This window comes from Fukomys damarensis, unplaced genomic scaffold, assembly GCF_012274545.1.
Source record: "Fukomys damarensis isolate Sample0158 unplaced genomic scaffold, DMR_v1.0_HiC HiC_scaffold_11, whole genome shotgun sequence".
NCBI lineage: Eukaryota > Metazoa > Chordata > Mammalia > Rodentia > Bathyergidae > Fukomys > Fukomys damarensis.
Genome location: NW_022900923.1, coordinates 42,734,666 through 42,758,306, shown reverse-complemented (window position 1 = coordinate 42,758,306; position 23,641 = coordinate 42,734,666). Strand labels below are relative to the sequence as shown.

At 59.3% G+C, this 23,641-nt stretch overlaps 2 protein-coding genes and 1 long non-coding RNA gene across 7 annotated transcripts in view; 1 reads left to right on the top strand and 2 right to left on the bottom strand.

The window, feature by feature from the left end:
- Nucleotides 1–652, bottom strand: part of LOC117285600 — a 52,165-nt gene extending 51,513 nt beyond the window's left edge. For 2 of the 3 annotated variants that reach the window (XR_004516677.1, XR_004516678.1), the window contains exon 1: nucleotides 228–652. This is a non-coding gene — a long non-coding RNA (uncharacterized LOC117285600). The remainder of the gene's footprint in view (nucleotides 1–227) is intronic. The other variant, XR_004516679.1, reaches the window with a different exon arrangement.
- A 319-nt stretch (nucleotides 653–971) lies between these two features.
- On the top strand, nucleotides 972–15,110 carry Etnk2 (ethanolamine kinase 2). 3 transcript variants are annotated; one of them, XM_010645016.3, is made up of 8 exons: nucleotides 3,627–3,757; nucleotides 3,981–4,103; nucleotides 8,220–8,362; nucleotides 9,446–9,529; nucleotides 10,300–10,368; nucleotides 11,465–11,610; nucleotides 12,693–12,766; nucleotides 14,162–15,110. In XM_010645016.3, the coding sequence occupies exons 1-8, from the start codon at nucleotides 3,684–3,686 to the stop codon at nucleotides 14,232–14,234; spliced, it is 786 nt and encodes a 261-aa protein (XP_010643318.1). In that variant the 5' UTR covers nucleotides 3,627–3,683; the 3' UTR covers nucleotides 14,235–15,110. The 3 variants fall into 3 exon arrangements, with proteins under 3 accessions (XP_010643319.1, XP_010643318.1, XP_010643320.1); XM_010645018.3 differs by lacking the exon at nucleotides 3,627–3,757 and adding an exon at nucleotides 3,787–3,879; XM_010645017.3 differs by lacking the exons at nucleotides 3,627–3,757; nucleotides 10,300–10,368 and adding an exon at nucleotides 972–1,267.
- A 3,308-nt stretch (nucleotides 15,111–18,418) lies between these two features.
- The window catches only part of Sox13 (SRY-box transcription factor 13), a 23,773-nt gene continuing 18,550 nt past the window's right edge, over nucleotides 18,419–23,641 (bottom strand). The window contains exons 6-14 of the mRNA XM_033762180.1: nucleotides 23,476–23,546; nucleotides 23,034–23,148; nucleotides 21,498–21,583; nucleotides 20,813–20,975; nucleotides 20,416–20,525; nucleotides 20,226–20,322; nucleotides 19,950–20,093; nucleotides 19,094–19,310; nucleotides 18,419–18,788 (exon numbers count right to left, since the gene is read on the bottom strand). Coding sequence (XP_033618071.1) covers nucleotides 18,512–18,788; nucleotides 19,094–19,310; nucleotides 19,950–20,093; nucleotides 20,226–20,322; nucleotides 20,416–20,525; nucleotides 20,813–20,975; nucleotides 21,498–21,583; nucleotides 23,034–23,148; nucleotides 23,476–23,546 — 1,280 coding nt within the window. The 3' untranslated portion in view covers nucleotides 18,419–18,511. The remainder of the gene's footprint in view (nucleotides 18,789–19,093; nucleotides 19,311–19,949; nucleotides 20,094–20,225; nucleotides 20,323–20,415; nucleotides 20,526–20,812; nucleotides 20,976–21,497; nucleotides 21,584–23,033; nucleotides 23,149–23,475; nucleotides 23,547–23,641) is intronic.

The following is a 23,641-nucleotide window of genomic DNA, read 5'->3' as shown; positions in this document are numbered from 1 at the left end:
ACAGATTCTGTACGCCCCGCGGGAACAAAGCCTCCGGGCTCCGTGGGTCCCCGCAGCCACCTTGTGGGACTGCAGTGGGCACCCAGCCCCTCACCCCCGGGAGGGCGGGGATTCAGCGCCCCTCCACACGCGCACACAAGGGCCTCGGTGCCCCAGCTGCACCCGTTCTCCCTGGCACCCGTGTGCAGAGCCTGCCACGGAGGTGCCCCGCTGACTCCCCAGCTGACCTGAGGTCTCTGCAGAGATCTTTGCCCGCGATCCCCCATTCTTGGGACGCCTGCGGAGGAAGGGGCTGCGCCCAGCTCCACGCTGGGTGGAGACAGCAGAGTTCTCTGAGGTCTCTAGGGGTGCGGAAGGGACAGCATTTTCAGAAAGCCAAGCTTGCTGTAAGAGGGTTAAGGCCTGAGATTAATCCCCATAATGACCTACGTATCAGCTGCTAGTTTCTCCCCTCCCTGGACCTCAGTTTCCCTACCTAGAATTGGCTCATACGCCCTCTAAGGTCCCATCCAGCTCTGTCACATGATTTCCCCTCAAGTCAATGGTTCCTTCCTCCTTATCACCCTGCACCCTGTGCTCCCAGTCTGCTTGTGACCTCTGTTCTGCTGTGGAACTCAGTGGCTCCGAGGACCTCTAGCCACCAAAGTCTTAGGATGGGTTTGGCACCCTTGGAACCCTCCTTGTCCCTGTCCCACTGGATGGGGTAAGAGGTACAGCAGAGAGCCCTTGTCTGGCAGTGCCAAGTAGCGCATCAGGATATTCTGTCCTGGCTGAGTCCCACTCTGCTCCACAGGCCAAGATGAAGGAGTTGGGGGTTTGAAGCATCTCCCATCCACCAGAGGCAGGCCCAGAAGAAGTGAAAGTCTCTGAGTGGAGCCTAAGCTGACACTTTTTTTCTGGAGTTCTCTATAGTCTAGCACAAGGTTGGGGACAGCATTCAAATCAACACCTCCTGCCAGCAGCCAGAGAGATCCTGCCCCACCCACCACTGCCCTCTCCCTTGCTAGCGCTTCACTGATGGCATTACCAACAAGCTGGTGGCCTGCTACGTGGCGGAGGACATGAAGGACTGCGTGCTGGTCCGGGTATACGGGGAGCGGACGGAGCTGCTAGTGGACCGTGAGAATGAGGTCCGGAACTTCCAGCTGCTGCGAGCACACGGCTGTGCCCCCAAACTCTACTGCACCTTTCAGAATGGGCTGTGCTATGAGTACGTGCAGGGTGTGGCCCTGGAGCCGGAGCACATCCGGGAGCCCGGGCTCTTCAGGTAAGAGGGGTGCTGGGGGGACCGTTCGTCTCTGTTCTCCGGCCTCAGGCTTTGAAAGCCTTGCTGTAGAGTTGGTGCCATGCAGAGACTCACAAGATCTGTGAGCTTCACCGAAACGGCATGACAGGTGTGTGTGCTGCTGCACACTGCTTTGCAGACAGAGGCACTGGCTTTCTGCGGTTTTCCAGTGGGGTCTGCTAGAAGGATGAGTTGTCAGGAGGAAAAGTGAGAGTCTTGGTGACCATGGGAGCATCTGATTCCCAAAGTGCAGCCACAGTCTGCTTCTTAATGCCATGCCTCACACCTCTGCCACCCCCAGTCTGGTCTGGAAACATCCCAGAGCCTGGGAAATGAAATCTGAGCCAAATCCCCAGGGCACCCAGGGCTTCCTGCTGCTGCGCTCCAGTCTTCTGCCAAGAGCTCAGGTTTTCAGGGAAAAGGAGCCCTTTCCAGGGTCAGCATGGCTTTACCACTGCAGAGGTACCTCCTGCTGGGCTGAGCTCTGGGCTCCCTAATGAGTGGGAACCCAGGTTTGGGGTGCTGCTGAGGCCGCCTTGGCCCCCAAGAAGCCCCTCTAGTAAGCACCTGGATTGTAGCGCCCAGAAACTGCCCTTAACCTTCAAGCCCTGTGAGTGCCGTCTGGGGCCTAGGAGGGGGAGATCCAAGGAAGAGCCTCTGGTAGTCTCTGACTTCTCACTTTGCCAGGCTGTAGTGAGTGCCAGGCAGTGTCTCCCCTCCCCCACAGTGCCACATGGAGGGCATCAGACTAAAGTGAGGCCCGAGGCAGGCTGAGGCATACTCCTGACTGGGCAGAGCAGTGTGGGTCTGCCTGGGGTCCTTGGCATCTGCCCTGTCCAGTCCAGGGGGAAGGAGTCTTGTGTATACCCGGGGCACTGAAGCCCACATGGAGGTAGGCCGGGATCGGCTTTGCTCCTTCACTTGCCACCCATCCGCCCTGGAGAAAGTACCTGACAGTGTACCTGACCAGCTCTCTCTGCATAGCCCCTGGCTACCCCTCCGGGCACTCAGGATCTGAGAGCCCCACCTCCATGCTGGTGAGGGAGTCTGCGGCTGCTGGGGCCCCGGGCTGTGGACTTCGAGCTGTGTCTGTGTGCGTAGCTGTGTGTCAGCAGCGTGCGAGAGACGGGTACACCGCAGTGGGGTCGGGCTCCTGCTGACCTGCTCCGAATGCACCCCAGCGGGAGATGTGAGGTCTGAGCAGGTGGGGCCGCCATCCTGCCCTCCCCGGGTCTTGTGCAAATAAGCTGCAACCTTGGCAGGTCCCCACCACTCCGGGTCCCCCCTACCTCTGGGAGCCTCATGCCGTCACTCAACCCCTCGGTGGAAACAATTACCACTGTCAGGAAGATTGAAGAGGGATTTAGGTTCCATAATAAGAACTTGGCATTTGGGGGAGAGCCAGAAAGCAAGAGAGGTGTAGGAGGCTGGCCCTTGATTTCCCCAGGATACACCAGGACCCCTCCGGTGGAGGTGGCTGCCTTTGGGGAAGGCCTTACCCTAATGGGTTCCCCTGAACTCAACCCCACCCCCTGCTGAGGATCTGCAGCAGGAAAATGCTGAGTGTTGAGGTTACTTTCATTGCTATTCAGACAACAGCCCTGTTGATATTCAAGCAAACGCTCTGTGCTTGCTGTGTTCCGTGGCTTCCTTGGGGACGCATGGCCATGCTTGGGTCTCAGGTCTCTTTCCCTGCCTTGCCCAAAGGCCAGCCGGTTCCTTCCTGTCCCAGGCCGCTGGCCTCCCCAGGAAGGGCCTCCCTTACCCACAAAGCTGCTGCCACACCCCTGCCTCTGCCCCCTTGAGAAGATAGGAGCCCTAGGGGCTTCCGAGCCCTCAGGCTGCCCTGTTGTCCTCATGGGGTACGGTCTGCCCCTTCCAGGGCCTGGCGAGTGGAAGGGGTGCCCCCAGCATGGCTCCCACCATCTGTCCAACAGCCAGTGCCTTTGTTGTCTTTCCCAGTGGAACCTGGCTGTTGGAGGCTTGTCAGCAGCTGAGGCTGGGGCTGCAGAAGGGCACTGGCTGGCAGGGTCAGGGGATCCCCTCTGGGATGCAGGCCTTGCAAAAGGGGTCCTTATCAAGCCTTCACTCCTGACCCACAGTCCTCTGTCCACCCCCGCCTTCTCCCAGCAACCTTCCCTGCCGCCCACTCCTCCTCACCCGGGACCTTGGATAATGTCCACAGGCGGACTCGAAAATAGAACGCTGGTTTGTTTTGTGTCCTTGGCACCCGGCTGCCAGCATCAACTCCCTGCCGCAGAGGAAGGGGCTCGCTGTTTCCCTCCCTCCCTTGGCCCTGCTGATGAGCCATTTCTTCCCTGCCTGGCATCATCACCCACTGATCTCTTGGTGGGAAGGCACGTGTTGTCACCTCCTCAGAGGACAGAGCAAGGTCCCCATGGGGAGGAAGGCACCGCCCCTGTGCCCAGGTGCCCTCTGCTCTTGTGGGCTGCGTGGGAACACTAGTGTGGGGTAAGCCACCGGCTGGGGGCCAGCAGCCCCCTGCTTTGCTCTGCTCTCTGCAGAGCCCAGTCTGGGATTGCAGTTTCAGGGCTCCCCAGCCTGGGGCTGGAGAGGACGCTGCTGGGCTGAAGGTCTTGCTGCGTTCTCATGCCTTTGCTGAAACCTAGGGCTCTTGGAAGATTTGTGACCATCTCACGATGACCTTCTCTACTCCTCCCGCCTTCTGTTGCAGGTTAATTGCCTTAGAAATGGCCAAGATTCATACCATCCATGCCAACGGCAGCCTGCCCAAGCCTGTACTCTGGCAGAAGATGCACAGTTACTTCTCGCTGGTGAAGAACGAGATCAACCTCAGGTAGGAAGCCCTGGGGGGGTCCGGTGCCATAGCTGCTGCCTTGCTCTGCTCACCCCCTCCCTGTCCCCCGTCCACCCACATGGGGGCTCAGGAACACAGGGCCCAAGGTGGGGGCGCTGAGAGCCTCCCATGCAGCCCCTGCAGGCCTGGCGTTGAGCCTCTGCCTGCATGCAGAGTTGGGTGGGTGGACTGCATCTCAGGAGTGCAGCTCAGCAGTTGCACACACAGGCACTCCTTCCTCCTTGAGTCTTCTCATTGTGTAGGAGCTGGGGTCTGGGGCAATTTCTGCCCATTTTACTTAGAGAGGGAGCTGAGGGTCAGAGACCACGCCTCGCCCAGGGTCAGGCTGTCGGGCAGGACTTCAGTCTCCCAGTCCACGCTCTTTCTGCCTGAGCTGCCTATGGACATGGGAGGGCAGGGCCCTCTGGGAAGGGGAGGGGCTGCACGGCCCTGGGACACTGCTTCCCAGGCCGTTCCTGCGCCCCACTGTGGGTCCTGAGGCGTGCTGTCTGCTGTGCTGCTCTTTCCGAGTACAGAGGACTGCGCCGGGCCCTTCCCCAGACAGGGCAGGTTCCCCTCTCCATCACCCTGTGGCCCGCGATCCAAGACTCCCCTCTTCCAGATGCTTCTATGCGCTGGAGTGCTGAGGGTGGTACTGGGGCCTGGAGGGCAGAGTGCTGCTCCCAAAAAAAAAAGTCAGTAGCGAGTCCCTAATCCCACCATGAACCCTGCTGCGATTGAACATCACGTTGTTAAGCATATATTTTTTAAACTTTAATTGACACACGATTGTACATATTATGGGGTACAGTAGGACCCCCAGTATGTGTGTCCAGTGTGTTATGCTCGGATGGGGTGATTGGCTTAACCATCACTCATCTGTTACTCTGTTGGGCACAGTTGAAGTCCTCTCTTCTATTTTGCAATGTACAATTAAGTAGGCATTGTTTTAGTTTCAAAGTTTTTGGTAGTAGGGCTTTAGGGTTAACAGGCACTGCTTTGGCACTATCGTCTGTCCAGGGTGGGCCCAGCCTGCCCTCTACCAGGTCATCCTCAAGCCCTCTGTGTCACACGGTGTCTCTGGGATGAGGACTGCCTCTTCCTGAGGATCAGAATGTGTGGAGAACAGGACGCTCTGGTCACCACTGTCATTGATGGATGGGAAACTAAGGGGATGGGCTTTGCCTGCTGACAGCGCAGGGACCGGAGTGCAGGCCTGGTGCTCAGGCTGATGCCGGATACCACAGCTCCCTTGACCGTCATCCCTGTGAAGCTTGGGGGACCTCAGTGGGGGGAGAATGGTCTCCGGAGAGGAGCTGGCTGACCCCTTTTGCTCTTGTCCTACCTTTGAGTCAAGGCAGTTGTCGAGGTGGAAGTTGTTTGAGTCTTTTTTGGGGATGATCCAGGCCCCAAATGCCGAGCCATCGTTTAAACCAGATAAAGCCCTCTGAGCTCTAGTCATTGCCTCATAATCCTGAATACGAACCCAGGCCTTATTTGACAAATACTAAGTCACTGAAATTGGAAACAACAACAAAAAATGGTGGTGATTGTGATACTGGCCCTGCTTTCGAGGAGCGTTGAGTTGGAGCTAAAGAGTGGGTAGCTGAAATGCCGGGCTGACCCGGGCCCAGGCAAGCAGGTGGCAGGAAAGTCGTGGTGGTTTTTGAGCCAGACTGTGGCTTAGGGAGGAAGCTGTTGAGCATCATAAGAGAGGCATTTGGAGGAGGCTTGGGTTGGAGTCTTGACTTGGTGTAGGGCGATCACCCAAGGGAGCCTTGTCATTAAATGGGCACAGTGGTCCCAGTTGCAGAATGCGGGTTCCCCTGGAGTCTGTGCCGAGCAGATTCCGCCTTGCCTGGACCTTGATCTAGTGTCTGGCACTGGACCTCTGGACTCCTTGGCAGTAGCCACCTTGTGAGGGACATTGCTTTGGGCAGATGGGAAGGGGGTGGAGAAGAGGGAGCGTGTCTGGGACCTGTACAGAAAGATCCGGCAGCCTTGATGTCTGCTTGGCCCCAGAGGTGTCCTGGGACTGCCGGGCTGGTAACTTCCTCCAGGTTTGGAGAAGTTGCTGATAAATAAGTTAAGGAGAGGGCAAAGATAAAAAGCCAGGAAGCTGGAATACTTAAAGTCCCCCAGGGAAGAAAGAAATTTTTGCCCTGCTGGGTCAGAGAGCTGAATGGAGAATTGCAGCCCCTTCCTCCCCTCATGCTGTTGCTGGGGACCAGGGAGTGTGGAGGAGAGGACCCACCTGGGCAGAGGAGCCAGCCCACAGCCTTTCAAGAGCCAGCTGGTGCCAGGACCGGAGGTGGAGAAGCTGGCGGTGGCCCAGGTGCCCAGGAGAGGGACGCTGGCAGCTGTGGGAGCTGGGAGGCCTGGACTGCTCCTTCAGTAACCATCTTCGTGGCCTTGGGGTGGGCAAGGCGGGGTCAGACTGAAGTCAGGGAAATGCAGCAGCATCTGATGTCAGAGGTCTGTTAGCAGGAAGCCTCCTCACTCTTTATCTTCCGACAGTCTCAGTCCAAGGAAAAAAGAATCTTAAAAGAAGGCTGCGCCTTTAATAGAGGCCAGAGCAGACCCCATCATAGGCAGATCCGAAGTCCAGTGCAGAGGGCCCCCTCCGCAGGCTTCCTGGCACCAAGAGGCCTTCCCAGAGCCTGAGGGCACCCTCTCTTCAGAAGGGGTGCAGGGCCTCTCTGTGAGGAGACGTGGCTCCCTGTGGATCCTGCGCGGGCTGAGGACTGCTCTCCTCAAGAAGTGAGGAGTCCAGCTGCACCAGAGCTGTGCTGGCCGGGAGGCCTCCTTCCCGGGGCCTCAGGCTCCCCCTGTGGTTAGATTGGAGGATCTAAAATCACCTCAGTTTTGACCTTGAATCCTGGGGCTGGGGATTTAGCTCGGTGGTTCTGCACCTGCTTTGCAAGTGCAAGGACCCGAGCTCAATCCCCGGTACCAGAAAAAAACAAACACAAACACAAAAAACCAAAGCCTAGCAAGGAGGCTCTTCGCTCTTCCTTTTCCAAAGGGGCCATGGGGATGGATTCCCCGGTCACTAATCTCCCTGCATTCTGCCCTGTGGGGAGAGGAGACGGGCCTGTCTCACCCTCAGCCTCCTTCCTGAGCCTTTTCCGCCCTGGCCAAAGAAACACCAAATAACACACCACCACCACCCACCTTGCCCCTGCTCGCGCATGGCCCTGGGCTGTGTGGTTTCTTCAATGTACCCAGAACTCTGTGCGGCGGAGCAGCGAGAGGACTTGAGCTGCGTCCAGTGCCTGTTTCCTTGGGCAGAAATGACCACGGTGGGTGTGTGACAGGCTGGGGCAGACGTGGCCGGGGTGCGTCTCTGTTCCTGCCCTCCACTTACCCGGGCCTGGACTGGCGGGGCCTGGAACGAGGGCACAGTGATAGTGGGAGGAGGAGGAGGGCCTGACTGTCCCTTGGCGTCCTGGGAATGAGCCCAGGCAGCCCTTCGCCTTCTTCCTGGGCCCGAGGGATGAAAGGCCAGGCCAGTGGTCTCTTGGTCCTTCCACCTGTGACGTTAGCTGCTGCAGTGTGAAGGGGCAGCTGGGACATGGCTCTGCCTCCTGAAGAAAGCTCCTGGTGCTGGGCCCTCTGGTGCCCTGGGAGGGGCCTGAGGTGGCACTTTCTCAAGCTTTGGGGCAGTTTCCTCTTAGCTCATTTGTACCTCTCCCCTCTGACCTGTGGGGCTCTTCCTCTGTCATCATGGGCTCTGCACCCTGCTGGCCTTCTGTGTCCTGTGCCTCCTTCCTTACAGTAGCAGAGATGCCACTTAGCCAGTGACTTTCATGGTCTGCCATCTGCTCTTCACACCCAGGTTTTAGTCAGGACTCAGGTCAGGAAGCCATCCCTTCTTGCAGGTGGTGAAAGGGAGGGTCTGAAAGGTTGGCCATTTGTCTGAGGTCTCTGCCGAGGATACAGCTTAGGGCTCTAGGCTGCCAGCACCTGCTCGCTCCCCACCAGCCACCTCTTTGTGGTTTTTGTTTGTTTGTTCTTGGTACCGGGATCGAACTCGGGACCTTGCGCTTGCGAGGCAGGCAGCGGCACCACTGAGCTAAATCCCCAGCTACCAGCCACCTCTTTGCCACGGTTCAGCCTCTCTGCAGATGTCCCCAAGGTGGAGGTGTTGGAGCGGGAGCTGGCCTGGCTGAAGGAGCACCTGTCCCAGCTGAACTCCCCTGTGGTGTTCTGTCACAACGACCTGCTTTGCAAGAACATCATCTATGACAGTGCCAAAGGTACGGCCAGGCAGTAGCAGGGCATGGGCTGGAGGCTCGGCTGGCTTTGGGAGCCTGATCTCAGGCTGGCACATGGAAGGGGAAAGGAGGCCTGGATTTTTACCCTCAATATTTGAGAGAGAAGGGGGAAAGGAAACGAGAAATTGCCATTTAGAAAAGCCTGTCACAAGAAATGACTTGAAATCCTGATTTGGGGGGGTCCTTAACATTAGGACCTTTTGACCACTCCTTGGCCTTCCGAGGACACTGGCTGCTCTGAGCCATCGGCCTGAGCCTCTGGGCCTCCTGACAAGAGTTCTCCCAGGGACCCTTCCATACGCAGCCGGGGATTTGTTCCAGGACCCCTCAAAGATAGATACCAAAGTGTGAGGCTGCCCAGGTTGTTCATAAATGACCCAGCGTTTGCATCAACTTACGCACATCCTCCTGTGTACTTTAAATCATCTGTAATACCTAATGTGATGCAATGTTATGTAAATAGTTTCATTCATATATATACTGGGGTTTGAACTCAGGTCCTTGTGCTTGCGAGGCAGGCGCTGCAACCACTGAGCTAAATCCCCAGCCCAATAATTTCATATTTTATTCTTTAGGGAATGACAAGAAAAAAGTCTGTGTGTGTCTAAAACAAACTCAGCTCTTTTTGTGGATATTTTCAGTCATAGGACGTGGATCCTGTGGGTCTGGAGGGCCAGCTGCTCTTAGCTTTATTTCTCATCTTTAGCCATGCTGATGATAGAGGAGACAGGCGGACCCTGAGGACCCATTCGTGCAAGAGGGATGGCAGGGGCTGGGGAGGGCAGAGGGACAAGTGGCCAGGTGGAAGCAGCTTAGATTGCCGCAGAAGCTAGCAAGGAGCCGCATGTGGTGGCTCGCGCCTGATCCCAGCCCTCAGGAGGCTGAGGCAGGAGGATTGTTATAAGCTCAAGGCTAGCCTGAACTACACAATGAGACCTTGTCTCAAAAAACAAAATAAAAAGACCTAGCAAGGGTGGGTTGGTGCATTCCGCAGGCCTGTGGAAGCTTGACTGGGCCCTATTTCCAGATTGGGCACATACCCTCACGGCCTCTCCACTGTTCCAGGGTGCGTGCAGTTCATCGACTATGAATATACCGGCTACAACTACCAAGCCTTCGACATCGGCAACCACTTTAATGAGTTTGCAGGTGAGGAGGGTCCTACTGTTGGACCTTACCCAAGGCCTTCCCTCTGCTGAGGGCTGGGACTGGGCTTGGCAGGTGGAGGCCAAGACAGCCCCCGTCCTGCAAAATGTCACAGCTCAAGGGGGAAAGCGCAGTTGCATGTCTCACGGGGACTCAGGCCCTGCACACAACCAGCCTCTGCATGTTTAGCAGAAGTCAGGAGGAACCCAGGGATTCTTGTTGCGGGAACTAGAAAGTGACCCCTTCTTCTGGGCAGGTGCGGCCAGCACATCACAGGCTGCCATAGCAGCCTGTGCTCGCCCCTCATCCCGGTCTCTTGTCAACCAGTACAATTAAACATGTGGGCCCTGTGCGTGGATAGGAGCAGAACAAACTGAAAGGAGCTGTTTGCTGTGTGCCAGAGACATGCTAAAGACGAGTTCAGGTCGTGCACGACGTAGCTCAGCTCCCCAAGTCCGCATCTGGCTTTGCTGCTAGCCGCTGAACCTCTCTGCGGCCCTGCACATGGTGGTGGTGATGGTCCCTGCTTTGGGGAGTGTTACACACACACGTGCAAGCGCACACACGCAGCACATCTGAGCATCAAAAGTTTGCAGTTACCAGGCCAGGGAGCCTTGCTGCAGCTGGCAGAGGCTGGCACGGGAATGAAAGGGGTTGGGTGAGGGGATCCCCAGGGGCTGTTAATTGTTTATAAATGTATGATGCACACAGCAGAGCAATTGTGTAAAGGAAGCGGGACAGGTTTTCTCAGCTTGACAACTTGCTCAAAACAGGACCAAGGAAGCAACTCAGATGGGGCTGGTGTCCACCGTGCCATGGCCAGCCCCCGTGGCCCCGGACAGGTGCAGTGTGCCCAGGACAACTGTAGGACCCCCTTGGCCCCATCTTAGCCAGTCGTATCTGTGCTGGAGCCCCCAATGGCCGTTCGCCAAGCACTGCCTCAGCCCAAGAGGACGGGGCCTCAGCCAGGCAGGCAGAGGCCAGTGCAGGCAGGAAGCAGGGCTGTGGATACTTTGCTTCCAGAAGGGATAACGCCTAAGCATTTTAAATCCTCCTTACCCACTGCAGAGCAGAGTCCAAATGTCATTTTCTGCTTCCGAGCTGTGGGTGAGAGAGGAAACCAGGGAGGGGTCTCCTCGAAGTGGCCCTGCGACCAGGGCTGATTTCTTCCTTCTTTGTGTACACACCCTCGCAGGAGGCTCGGACAGGGTGCTTCTCCAGAGTCGCAGTCTTGTCTCAAATGGTCTCTTTCCACCCTGGCCCTAAAGCCAGCCTTGCCCAGGATGTGGCCCTAGGTGGAGACTTGAGGGCTCCAGGGAAGGTGGGGCAGCTGCACGTCTGGCCCATTTTGTGTGCTGGGGTCAACCAGACTGGCTGGGTGGGAACCCTCTCTGAGGGATTTACTCCCCAGTGCTGCTCCAGGAAGCAGTGTTTGACATTCTGCGTCAAGTCTGGCTCCCTCTTCTGATAAGTGAAGACTAAGGCCAGTGAGGGGAGAGGACCTGTCCAGGGCTACTTGGAGCCTGGCCTGGGACCAGGCTGGCTGTGCTGACTCAAGGTTTTAGCCTCATGTCTCCTACCAGGATACAGTGGTGCAGTCCTTTTCTTTATTCTTTTGTTTCCCCCAGTATTGGAGAGCTAACCCCGCGGTACGCTACCGCTGAGCTACATCTCCAGCCCTTTTTATTTTTCAATTTCGAGATCGGATCTGGCCAAGTTGCCCAGGCTGATCCTGAACCAGCAGTCCTCCTGCTTCAGCCTCCTAAATTGCTGGGATTATAGGTGTGTGCCGCCTAGAACAGCGCCTTGCCCCTGTCTGCCTGCCTGCCTGCGCCCCAGGGAAGCAGCGGGTGGTCAGAGGTTTTCCCAGGGTGGCCTCCAAGACCCAGCCCCCAGGGAGTGTTGGGGAGAAGGGTCCCAGGTGCTGCCTCCCACCAGGTGTGAACGGAGTCGATTACTCGCGGTACCCGGCGCGGGAGACCCAGCTGCAGTGGCTTGGCTACTACCTCCAGGCCCAGAAGGGCTCAGCTGTGACCCCTCGGGAGGTGGAGCGGCTGTGTGTGCAAGTCAACAAGTTTGCCCTGGTGAGTGCCCCGGACTGTGGGGGGGGGGCACACCAGCCTCCTGCTCAGCCCATCCTGGGGCGGCCTGGGAAGTCCTCTCAGCACCCCTTAACCCAGACCTGCCTTGCCACATCTAAGTGTTTCCTAGAAAAGTCGCTAGTTCTTTAGAGTGCGTAGCTCTTTCCACGGTCTGGCTTCTGCCCTTCGTGCTGCGGCCTGTGCTCTTGGGTCTCTAGAGGAGGCGGGTGTGGACTCTGACCCTCCCCGTGGCCGCCTGCCCTGGCTCAGGGCGCCTGCTGTCTTCCCTGCGGCTCCCTGAGCTTTGGGGTCCCTATTCTGAGCCCCACTTGTAAGGAAGCCCGTCTCCACTGGTGTGGGCCCGGGGATTGCTCTCTGCCTTACCCACGTCAGCCTCTTGCTAAGATTTCGGCAGAATCAGTCACACCTGCCGGGGTACCCAAGTCACGGAGGGGAACAGAATAGTCGGACAGGCTGTGTGGCCAACCCGAGTGAGCGACTTTGTCATGGGGAGGGAGATACGGGGTGGTGGCGCTGCTGTGCCTGGTGTTTGGGGACTTAGGGCCCATTCCTCTTGGGTTCCTGGGAAAGCAGAGTTCACACTCAGTAAGTGCCCCATTGGGACTTCTGGGTTACCAGGGCTGGACTCATTTTCCAACAAGACTGGGGAAGGGGTGGAGGTCGCTATGGTGGTGGTGGGGGGGGCGTCTTCCAGCTACCCAGGGCCCTGGTGCCCATGAAGCTAGGCACTGCTGTCCACGCTCCTCTGGTCTCCCCAACCCCCCCGAACCCCTCCACTGGCACTTGGCCGGCGCTCTGGCCTGGGATTCATCTTGGCCTTGACAACTCCCAGAGATTCCCAGAAGCAGCTCAGTCGGGCTGGGGGCCTCCTGAAGGCCCTAAAAGCAGCACTGGGGTTGCGGTAGAGCTGGCTCTACTTGTCTTCCTGGCAGGACAGCAAAGCCCCCAGACTGTCCAGTAGTGGCTTGGCCTTGGCAGCCTTGCTATCTCCACCAACGTCCTGGCTCTGCCTTCCTGGGCACTGGAGGGGCCCTGCCAGCTAACGCCCTCTGGTCTGTTTGCAGGCGTCCCACTTCTTCTGGGCCCTCTGGGCGCTCATCCAGAACAAGTACTCCACCATCAACTTCGACTTCCTCAGGTAAGCGTGGGGCAAGGTGTGAACTTTCGAGCCAGGGTGTGGGAACAAAGGTCATTCCAGTCCGGTGGGGGGGGGTCCCCACCTCTGCTCTGCCGACATGGCCCCCCTGCAGCCCATTTCCAGTGCGGCACTGGGCAGGGAGGCCCTGGAGGTCCCAGCATAGTTCTCAGGCCCCCCACGTCCAGGACAGACCCACCCCGCCCTCCCCACTCTACCTTGCCACTGACCCTGCCGCCAGAGCCTGCCAGCGAGGGATGCCCCTGGGAGGACTCAGCTCTGTCTGCTCCTTGAGGCTTGGTGATACTGGGGCCAAACCTATCCTGCGCTTGACAACTGAGAACTCCAGGGGCCCTCATTTTGAAATACATATGCGACCCTAGAGGCCAGGCACCTTTCCTTCATTCTGGTCTAGTCTGGCTGGCTCCCGGGAGTCACAGACATTAGAAAAAGGCAGGCTGAAAGCCCAGCAAGATAGCTTATACCTTTCAGAATCTGAGCTATTAAAAAAAAAAAAAGAAAATGGGCATGGCAGTTCCCACCTCTAATCCCAGCCCTTGGGAGGCAGAGGTAGGGCGATCGCCATGAGTTCGAGGCCAGCCCCGGATACTTTAGTTCACCAGGCTCACCTACATCTCAGAAAACCAAAAAGAATGAAACCAGAAAGTGAGTACTGGCAAGGATGTGGGGAAATGGAAACCGACACGCGCTGTTTGTGTGAATGTAAATGGTGCACCCGCGTGGGAAACAGTAAGGTGGTTCCTCAGACACTTAAAAATAGAATGGCCATGTGATCCAAGAATCCTGCTTCTGGGGATACTTCCAGAAGAAGTGACAGCAAGGTCTACGGAGAAGCATTTGTACACACATTCCTAGCAACATGCATGGCAGCTAAGAAGGGAAGCAGCCCAGCCGTCCATCAACTGCTGGACGGCTAAGAATATATTATTATGTCTGAAAAAGGAAGCCTGGCACCCGCTACAGCGTGGATGGACCTAGAGGACATTGGTCTAAGTGAAATAAGCCAATTACAAAAAGACAACTACCGTCCGTTTCCATCGGGTGTAAGAGGTAACGAATTAGTCAAATTGGTAGAAACAGACAATAGGATGGCAACTGTAGGGGAAAAGGGGAACGGGAGAACGGGAGTGTTGTTTAATGGGTGTAGAGTTTGTTTTGCAAGATGAAAAAGTTCTGGACATTTCCTTGCGCAACAATATGAATATCAACATTGCAGATCTGTGAAAACAAAACCCCACGTAAACATGTTTGCAGAAGGACTGCTCCAGTCTGACCTATGAAAATCTATTTAAAACAGGCGCTGACAAGTGGGGGGGTCCCAGCAGGACCCCCTTCCCTGGCTTCCTCCTCATACCCAGCTTCCCTCCCGGCCCGCAGGTACGCGGTGATCCGATTCAACCAGTACTTCAAGGTGAAGCCTCAAGTGTCCACCTTGGAGATGCCAAAGTGACTGGAACCCCAGCCTCTCCCCTGCCCATCTGCTGGGGTCCACACCCTTGGACAAGGTGGGAGAGGGGACCTCTTTCTCCTGCCTGGAGGGGCTCACAGGACCCAACCCGAGGGGGGGCCCACACCTTGCCAGGCTGGGGCAGAAGTGCCTGCAGACAGCCAGAGCCTGGGCCACCACTGCCCCAGGGAAGCACACCGTCCCCGCCCTAGGCCTGCTGGCGCTGGGCTGCCTTAGAGTGTGTCTGACCCTTCCTGGTGGGGAGAGGGGAGGGTTCCTTTCTACCTCCAGGGCTCCAGTCTGGCCACTGTATGCCCCACACGGGAGGTGCTGAGCCTCAGACCAGCCTCAGGCACTCTGATCACTGATGTCCACCGCCTGGGGGAGGGGCCTGGAAGGGACACGGAGGCTTCACTGCAGCCTGCTCGAGAGCTCTCACTCGCTCAGCCGGCTCACCCCCTTCCCAAGCTGCAGACAGGAAACGTCTCCTTCCGCTGTCCCTCTGCAGCCTGCTGGGGAGGCGAGTGTGGCAAGCCCTGACCTTACGAAGCCTCAAGGGTGGGGTGGCTGGCACCAGAGCCAGCAGCTCCTGCCTGGGTCTCTCGTGCCCTGCGGGCTTCCCTTCCCAGAGTGTCCACCATCTCCACTTTCCATCCCTGGGGGTAGACCCAAGGTCAATGGGAATGACCAAATGGGGTCAAGGGGCTGGAGGCCCAGGGTCTGCAGGGCCCTGCGCAGGACAGATTGTGAAAGCACTGAGCTCGGCGTCCCTGTTAGCAGCCTCCACCTCCCTCTGTCCTCAAAGGTCCTCCTCGTTCTGGCTCATACTGTCATTTGTAAATTATCATTGTTTTATGCAATAAAACGCTCGTTTCCGGACTGCTCTGAGGGGCAGTGGCGGGGACAGGACTTGGGGTGGGATTGGTAACCCCATCCTGAAGTCACCGCAGCAGTGGCCTGCACACTCCCGCCGCCCTGGCAGCCTAGGCAGAGTGGTTCTCAGCTCTCGTGCCTTTGAGGTCGCTAGAATCCTCAGCCCTGGGAGCAGGATCAGGCTGTGACTACAGGAACTAGGGGCAGCCAAGGTGAAGAGGTAGTGGAACACGGCTCGTGCTCACAACCTCCTACGCTTTGGCTCCCAGCTGCGGTGTGGGGAAAGGGCTGCCCCTCCGGACAGCATGCGAGAGCGATTCCTGGGCGCAGCCTGGCACTTGCTCAGGAAGCCAGGCGGAAGAGCAGAAAATCAAAAGTGAAAATATCTCCAGAGGCCTTAAGGGCAGCAGTGGCAACAGCAGAAGCGGCCGCGCCAGGTGGACTCTGGTTGTTTGGCTTTTGCCTGCAGATGTTTCACGGTGTCATGGCAACCACTGGCGCAGGCAGCGGCTAGTCTGAGTGGAGGACTAGATTGGGCCGGTTAGGGGTGGTGCCAGGGTGGCTCTGCCCCGGCGACTGCAAGGCAGGTCTGCGCTGGCTTCGCCCAGAGCCACCTGTGAAGCTGAGGGCAGAATTAGCTGTGAAGTCAGCTTCATTTCCAGCCTCTTGAGGCCTTGATGTCACAGCAGGGGTGGCTGTGACGGGCCAGGCCACCATGTGCACGGGGGTGTTCATCCCAGCACCCTCCCACTGCCTTTGCCGACAAACATCTCCATCCTTTGGGCCCCAGGGGCTCGGGCAGGTGGTGTGGGGGAAGGAAGTGGTATATAAGACCCCCCATTACCCTCAACAGCCCAGCTCCCCCTCTCGTCACTGTCCAAAGGCTAACTGGCTCAGTCCCTGGCCTGGGCACCCCCCTGGGCCCCTTGCTAGATGCCCTACACGAGCTCCAGGGGGCAGAGGACAAGCTTGTGGCCCAGCCTTCCCGGTAGTAACGACCAGGACACACTGTTCCCAGCCTCTGCGACTCACCTGACCCCATCGGGCTTCTCCTGGGGCAGGGGGTGGGGCCCTAGCCCAGCCAAGCTGACTCAGGGCGAGGCGTGACTGCGCCAGCCGCTGGAATGAGGCCGGCAAGACAAAGGTACCTGCACTACCTTTGGCAGCGCCGCCCCCACCAGAGGCCACAGAGGACCTGGGAAAGGGCGGCGAGAGAAATGAGCAAGAGGCGAATTCCCAGGAGAGCCCTAGGAAGCAGGGGTCAAGGAGACCAGCAGTTCTGCCCGACACCCACTAGGGGGCAGGCTGCGGGAGGAAGGCGCGGCCAGGCCGGGGGACGTGGGGGCGGGGGGTTCTCGCTACTTTGAGGTCCTATGACCTGGAATCTAGCATCCGGACTTTAAGAAGCCCCTTCACCTCACCGGTACTCAGGCCTGTGCTTCAATATAGCGTGTGTCTGCTCTTGAATTTCTTTGTTGAAAAGTAGTTAAACCACAAACATACCAGCACCTCGCCCCTGGCCATCTTGTCCGGCCCACCAGATCCTAGTCTCGCCTAAACCTCCCTTGTCCTGTTAACTGTAAGGAAACGGCTACCAAGACCCCTCGAAGCAGGGTGCCCACTTCTGGGCCTTTCCAGAGAGGGACAGCTGTCCCCTCCCTTGCTGGGAAGGTAAGCCTCTATTAATCCACCCCAAGTCTCTTTCACAAGAATTGCCATTGCTGACCTCATCCTATGCTGACGGGATTAATTTTTAACCACAAGTTGTCCTTCTACAGATCATAATTTACATGCATCTCGAAGAGTTTCAGTCTTTCGTCCTGCCCCTTCAGGCCTCTCATTTTCCTCTCCTACTGGGACACTGAGGCCTTTGAAACTGTCTTTCAAACCTAAGGTCATGGAGCCCAAAAGCATGCTAGAGACGGGGGGGGGGGGCCTCCCCGACGCCGGCCACATGGCTCCGGTGTCACAGGTGTGGGTAGGCTCCTTCAGGCGGGGCAAGGCCTCCCTCTTTACTCAAATTTTGGCCTGGGCCTCCCCGTTCTCTGCCACCAGGGGGCAGCAGTGCCCAGGCTGCTGGCCCTTGAGGAAATTCTGGATTTAGGCCAGCCTCCCCCCTTCCTCATACAGACCCAAGGATTCTGAAATGGTCTGTCTTTATTATGCCATCAGAAAACAAATGTGCTGGTTAAGTTACTCATTATCTTATTAACAAAATAAAGCACTATCTATGTTTACAGTCATAAAAAAGAAACAGCCTGGAAGAAGAGGATGTGGGGAGAGGACATGAGGGGGGCGGGCACCACATCTGGCCCTGTGGGATTAGGATCCCCAGACTGACCCCGGGAGGCTGGAGACCTTGAGGTCCAGTACCAATGGGACTGATGTTCTCAGGAAATACAACCAGGGCCAGCCAGTGGGGAGCGTTCCGGGCACGGGGAGGGGTGAGAGTCTTAGCAGCCCAGTCAGGAATGGGGAACACCCACCTGCAGCTCAAACGAAGGCCAGCTGCCATGCGGGCCCCGTCACTGACAGAAAAGGGGGCGCCACAGCTCTGCCAACTCCTGGGACCCAGCCTGCGCCCAGGGGCTGGGCACCGCGACAAAGTCCAGTGGAAGCTGAGGCCATTCTTACGCTGCTTGAGCTAAAAATGGCTCCGTGGGAACGACTGGCAGAGCCGGGGAGGCAGCCAGGGGTCAGGGGGGCTGGTGGACCCAGGGCGGAGCAGGGGCTACAGAGAATCCAGAGAGCAGCGAGGCCAGGGCCAGACACAGAGCAAGGGACAGGGACAGAGAGACGCACGCAAGGTCACACAGAACCTGAGACACCCAGACTGACAAAGAGGTAGCAATTTGGGGACATGGAGAAGCACAGAAGGGGCCCCCAGAGAAGTGCCAGTGGCCCTGAGAGACATCTGCAGGAAACTGGCGGGCAATGGTGCCCGGCACGCAGGGGGCACGCAATAAATACCTTGTGAATGAACTGATGGAAACACGCATGTACACGGACATGCGCGTGCGCGCACACACACACACACACACACCCTACACACACACACAGCAGCCAGAGGCACGAGGGTCTTGGCAGAGACAGGGACAGACAGACCTGTTCGCAGCGTGAGGGGAGTGTGGGTGGAGGGGGTGTTGGTCCCACAAGACAAGCACGGAAACAAAGCATGTGACGCGGGGGGAGGTGTGCACACCCCGCGTGGCAGACCCGACAGAAGGGAGCGTCGCCCGGAGTCCCCCGGCCAGATGCCTGTCCCTACCCTGCCACTTCTGCCGCCAAGGTCCTGGCTGTTCCGTGTGGCCAAGGCGTCGGAGGAGGGCCCTCCCCCACCAAAGTATCTACAAGTGCACAGCTCTGCCCAGCCCGGGCTGCCCAAGTTGAAGTACCAACAGGCCCACTCAGTCCGTGAGCACCACCAGCTCCCCGTCGCTCTTCTCGTCGGCCTCCGAGTCCTCGTCCTCGCTGTACCGGTACATCTCGCCATCGGCCACCGAGTGCCTGTCCTCGGTGCCCTCCCCCGCCTCCCTGAGGCTGCAGGTGTTGACGATCACAGGCATGTTGGGGTCCAGGATCTGGGGCACACAGTGCTCCACCAGTGGCTGTGCCAGGGGCGCCCCTGCAGCCCGGGGGTACAGAACATCCGACGGGCTCATCTGCACCTGGCCTGCCTGTGAGCTGAGGGGCAGAGGGGGCGGGGTTAGGGGGTTCCGCGATGTGCACCCTGCCCCCGTCTGCCTCCCTATGGCCAGAGTCACCGTCAGCCACTGTGATCGGGGGACCCACGCATTTTGGGTGCAGTGCTTGGGGCAGGAAGCTTGCTATATACGGTGCCAGCTTCAGCGCCTCCGAATTTGTTCGTCAGCAGTGGGCTCTCCGGGCACTCTCAGCCACGCACCGCGCACACACACACAGGCAGCACCCCCCGCCCCAGGCCGATGCACACGAGTGCCCAACTCCCCCGAGCCTGACCGCCCGCTCACGGGATGGCGAAGCTCTGACGCGCGTCCTGGCGGCGGGTCCGCATCAGGGCCTTGTACTCGCCCACGCGCAACCGCTTGCCCTCCACGATGCAGGTGCGCTTGGGCCGCGGCTTGTACTTGTAATCCGGGTACTTCTCCAGGTGCTGCCGGCTTAGCCGCGCCTGCTCCTCGTAGTAAGGCTGCTTCTCCTGGTTGCTCATGGACTTCCAGCGCGAGCCTGGCCCGGCCCCAGGCAGAGAGTCAGGGCCGGGCTCTGTGGGCCCTGCAGCCCTGGTCCCCGCGTGAGTAAAAACACTTCAAGGGGCAGGTCCAGTGTGCAGCCCGATGCTGAGGAAATGAAGCTGACCACGTGGGCAGCCGACTGTCTACTAAAGAGGGTGCCACCCGCATCCCCGAACAGCCCAGCACCACCCCAGGCCTTCGATCCAGACAGGACTCTGCTCAGGCAAAGGACTTTGGGGTCAGGCCTGCTGGGGGTGCACCAAAACGGGGGGTGCTCACATAGCAGGTGCCTGGCAGGTCCTGGGTTCAATCTCCAGCACCACAGAAACAACACCCACAACCTTGGTGTCCCAGACAAGAGACACCGACACAGAAGGAGCCTCAGTCCTGAGGACAACTGCTCTCATCCAGTGCCATCTGCCCTGCCCTGCAACCCTCCCTGGCCTCCAAGAGACAGGTCATTTTCATAACCTTTCTACTAGGAACCCAAGAACACAGTTTCTCCTGTCTTTTGCCCTAGGCAGTTCCAGGGGTCTGGGCAGAAGAGGCTAGGGAGAGTAAAGAGCACACACAGAGGTTCTTGTGTCCTACCAGAATCAGTCAGACCCCAGAGGGCCCACCGATGGGTCCTCACCGAGAATCTTGCTGATGCTGGAGTTATGCATGTCCGGGAAGGCTTGGAGGATCTTCCTCCGCTCATCCTTGGCCCACACCATGAAGGCATTCATGGGTCTCTTGATGTGGCTGTTGTTTCGGGACTCGGGGAAGTGGCGGGAGCCTGGGGGACAGGAACAATGTCAGCCAGGCAGTTTATCAGCTGCGGACTAGTGACATACCCTGTGTGGCCACCAGGAGGCGCGCTGGGGCGCTTCCCGAGGCTGCAGCCCGGGACTGAGCCCACAGCCCTCACCGTCCACGTCACAGCTCAACATGGCTTCCTCCAGAGGGTGCACACAGCTCTCCTCCAGCCGCTCCTTGGCCGGGGATGAGTCCAGGCCGATGAGGTCCTGGGGTCGACAGGGACAACGTGAACATGAGCCGCCTCTGTGCGCCCACCACGCTGCGCCCATCTCTCGGACTCCTCTTTTCCTCCCCAGTACCTTGCGGAACGGGGTGCTGGGGGAGCTCTCCAAGGCCCCACTGTGGCTGTGCAGCAGCTGCCGGGCGTCCTGGATGGCTCTGGTGACCGCATCCCCCTCTCCCAGGAAGCCTGAGAGAGGAAGGTGGGAAGGGGGGCTCAGGGTTCTCCCCAGGCGGGGCCCAAACCCCGTCAGCTTAACGCGTCTCCCTCCGTGGTCACCTGGGTTTTGATGCCGCCCCTCCCCAGCCCCTGCGCACACGGGCCGCTGTCCGTGTCAGCCGGCGGCACCCGAGGCCAGCACCCCAGACCAGCAGTGCAAGGCCCGGGTGTGATGCACGGAGGGAGGACACGACCAAGATCTGGACCCCCCTCGGTGCTCTCCCGCCAGAGGTCCCTGGACAGCTGCAAGAGCTTACCCAGAGGCAGGCTGGGCGGGCTGGACGGCCGGTCTCGTGCGGCCGTGCCGTGGCTGGGGGGCCGGGCCCCAGAGGTGCCCATCTTCAGACTGGGGGAGCTGGAGCTGTTGGGCAGCTCAGGAGCCTTGGGCTTGGCTGTGAGGTTCAGGGGCTGGGAGGGCTCCTGAGAGACAGGCAGCTGTCAAAGGGTGGGCGCAGCGAGGGGAGGACACGGAGCCAGCATGAGACCAGCACACGCCGGGCAGCGCCTCGGGGACAGCAGGCCAGAGCAGGGAGGGGAGGATGGCAGCCAGCGGGCCCGGGCCCGTACCTGCAGGGGGTGATGGGCGGCCATGGCCCCTGGCCTCTTCACCACGGGCGCAGGGGGGCTGTGCAGCAGCTGCAGCGGGTACTCCACTGCGCAGAGTGCGGAAAAGCGGGGAGAAAAGTCCCGGGTGAGTTCAACAGCGGTCCCGCTGGGCAACGGGCCCGGAGGTGTCCCCGCACAGTTCCGACCAGCCTTGGGCTTGGCTGTGAGGTTCAGGGGCTGGGAGGGCTCCTGAGAGACAGGCAGCTGTCAAAGGGTGGGCGCAGCGAGGGGAGGACACGGAGCCAGCATGAGACCAGCACACGCCGGGCAGCGCCTCGGGGACAGCAGGCCAGAGCAGGGAGGGGAGGATGGCAGCCAGCGGGCCCGGGCCCGTACCTGCAGGGGGTGATGGGCGGCCATGGCCCCTGGCCTCTTCACCACGGGCGCAGGGGGGCTGTGCAGCAGCTGCAGCGGGTACTCCACTGCGCAGAGTGCGGAAAAGCGGGGAGAAAAGTCCCGGGTGAGTTCAACAGCGGTCCCGCTGGGCAACGGGCCCGGAGGTGTCCCCGCACAGTTCCGACCCTGCCCTCCCCAGCCCCCAAACACCGCTGCGGACCCCTGTTCCCTCCTCCCCGTCGCCCCTGCACTGTGATCTGCATCTTCATTCACCCTGTGCCGCCCCTCCCAACCCACCCTGCAGTTCCCACGGGGGTAGCGAGGGAGGGGACACCGTGGACTCGTTCAACATTGCTAGTGTCCCACTCCTACCGTGCGCAGGGTGCACCCAAAGCCACCCGTTGGGAGGCGCCTCATGTGCACAATCCTCTGACCCAGGGTGCAGCACACAGCAGGTGCCCACAGAGCCATTCAACAGCAGTGCCGGATCTGAACCCAAGTCCTCGAGACGCCACAAATCCTTCCCCTCAAGCCCTACTCTCTTCTACCTACCCAACCCCACCGTCCCTCGGCCAGGCCAGGCACCGCGGAGGTGGGGCAGTTCAGGCTGAGATAAGCCTGTGTACAGATCACTAAGCACGAGGCAGGTGGTGATAAGAGCCACAGGTGGCATGGCAGGGACCTCTGTTCCAGCCAGGCAACCACAGCAGGCCTCTCGGGGAGCAAAACTGGACATGGGCAAGGTGGACACCAAGGACCGGAGGCCAATTCAGAGGAGCCTGTACTCCAGCTGCAGGGCCCGGGCCCTGGCCGAGGCTGTGGGGCATGGCCGGGACCGGCAGGGCTGGCTTTACAGCTGTCACCTCCCGAAGCAGTCCTGGGCCGCAGGTCTACTCCCTCCCTGCCCAAAGGCAACAACCCTCTCGTCACCCCAACTCCTCACTGATCTCAGCAGCCCCCCCCATCCTGCCTCCAGTGCTCTGCACCCCAGCACCCACAGCCAGCGAGCACATGTGCCGCTCAAGGCCAAGTGCACCCCACTGTCTACTCAGGAACCCCAAGCCCAGGCTCCATCCCAACCCGTTGCATGCCCCCCTCAACTCCCAGCACCTAGCACCTTCTGCCCTGGAGTCCAGGCCTCCTTCCCCACCAAAGCCACCTTCTGGGGAGCCCTCCCAGACCGCCCCGGCCTGTGGGGTCCCCACTGCATCCCCAACTTCAGTGCCAGGACGCGAGGAGTGACCAGGGCAGGGACGAGTGTGAAGTAGGAACAAGGTGGCTGGAACTGGGGAGACGCCGGGCCACAGTTACTACTGGAGAAGCCTGGAGAAGCTAACGCTCTGGCCCCTGCAAGCTCCGGAGCCGGAGGGGGCATCTTCCGTGTGGAAAGAGTACTGCGGCTGGGGAGGGGCCCTTTCGGCTCTCCCACGGGACAGGGCCAATACAGAAATGCCGCGCGGTGTGAATGGTGAAGACCCCGGGGCTGTCCTGACCTCCGCACGAGCCAGCTCAGGGCAGCCCCTTCACTCCGCTCACCTGGCTTGCAGGGGATGGGCTGGATGGGCAGGGCCAGCTGGGAGTCGGGGGCGACGGGCAGAGGCTGGTGGCTCGGGGGGAAGGCTGGGATCATGACATAAGGCATGTTGACCTGCTGAAGGCAAAGGACCTTGCGTGAGCGCCGAGGCCCGACGAGCTCCCAGCCTGGTCCACCCAGATCTCTGTGAGCCCTGCCTCCCTGCCCTTGAGTCTCAGCTGGGAGGATGACACCCGCTACCCTGCCTGCCCCTTAGAAGGGGACCACAGGGGCTGGGGATTTAGCTCAGCGGTTCGCCCGAGTTCAGTTCAAACCCCCGTACCAAAAAAAAGAAGGGGAACACGGTCGAGGGGGCTAGAGCCAAAAGAAGGGCCACCCTCAGGTCCGCCGGAATCCCGGATCCCCAGCGTCACCCCCTTGCCTCCTCGCGGGTAACCTTCTTACCTGTATCTGCTGCTGAAGGAGGTTGATCTTATGCTGCTGCTGGATCAGCTGCTGCTGCTGCTTGGCGATCTAGGAGGCAGGAGCAGGCCGAGGGGTCACGGGACCCGGCCTGGCACCGACCGCACCCGGAGCCTGCCCAGCCCCAGCCCCAGCCCCAGCCCCGCCT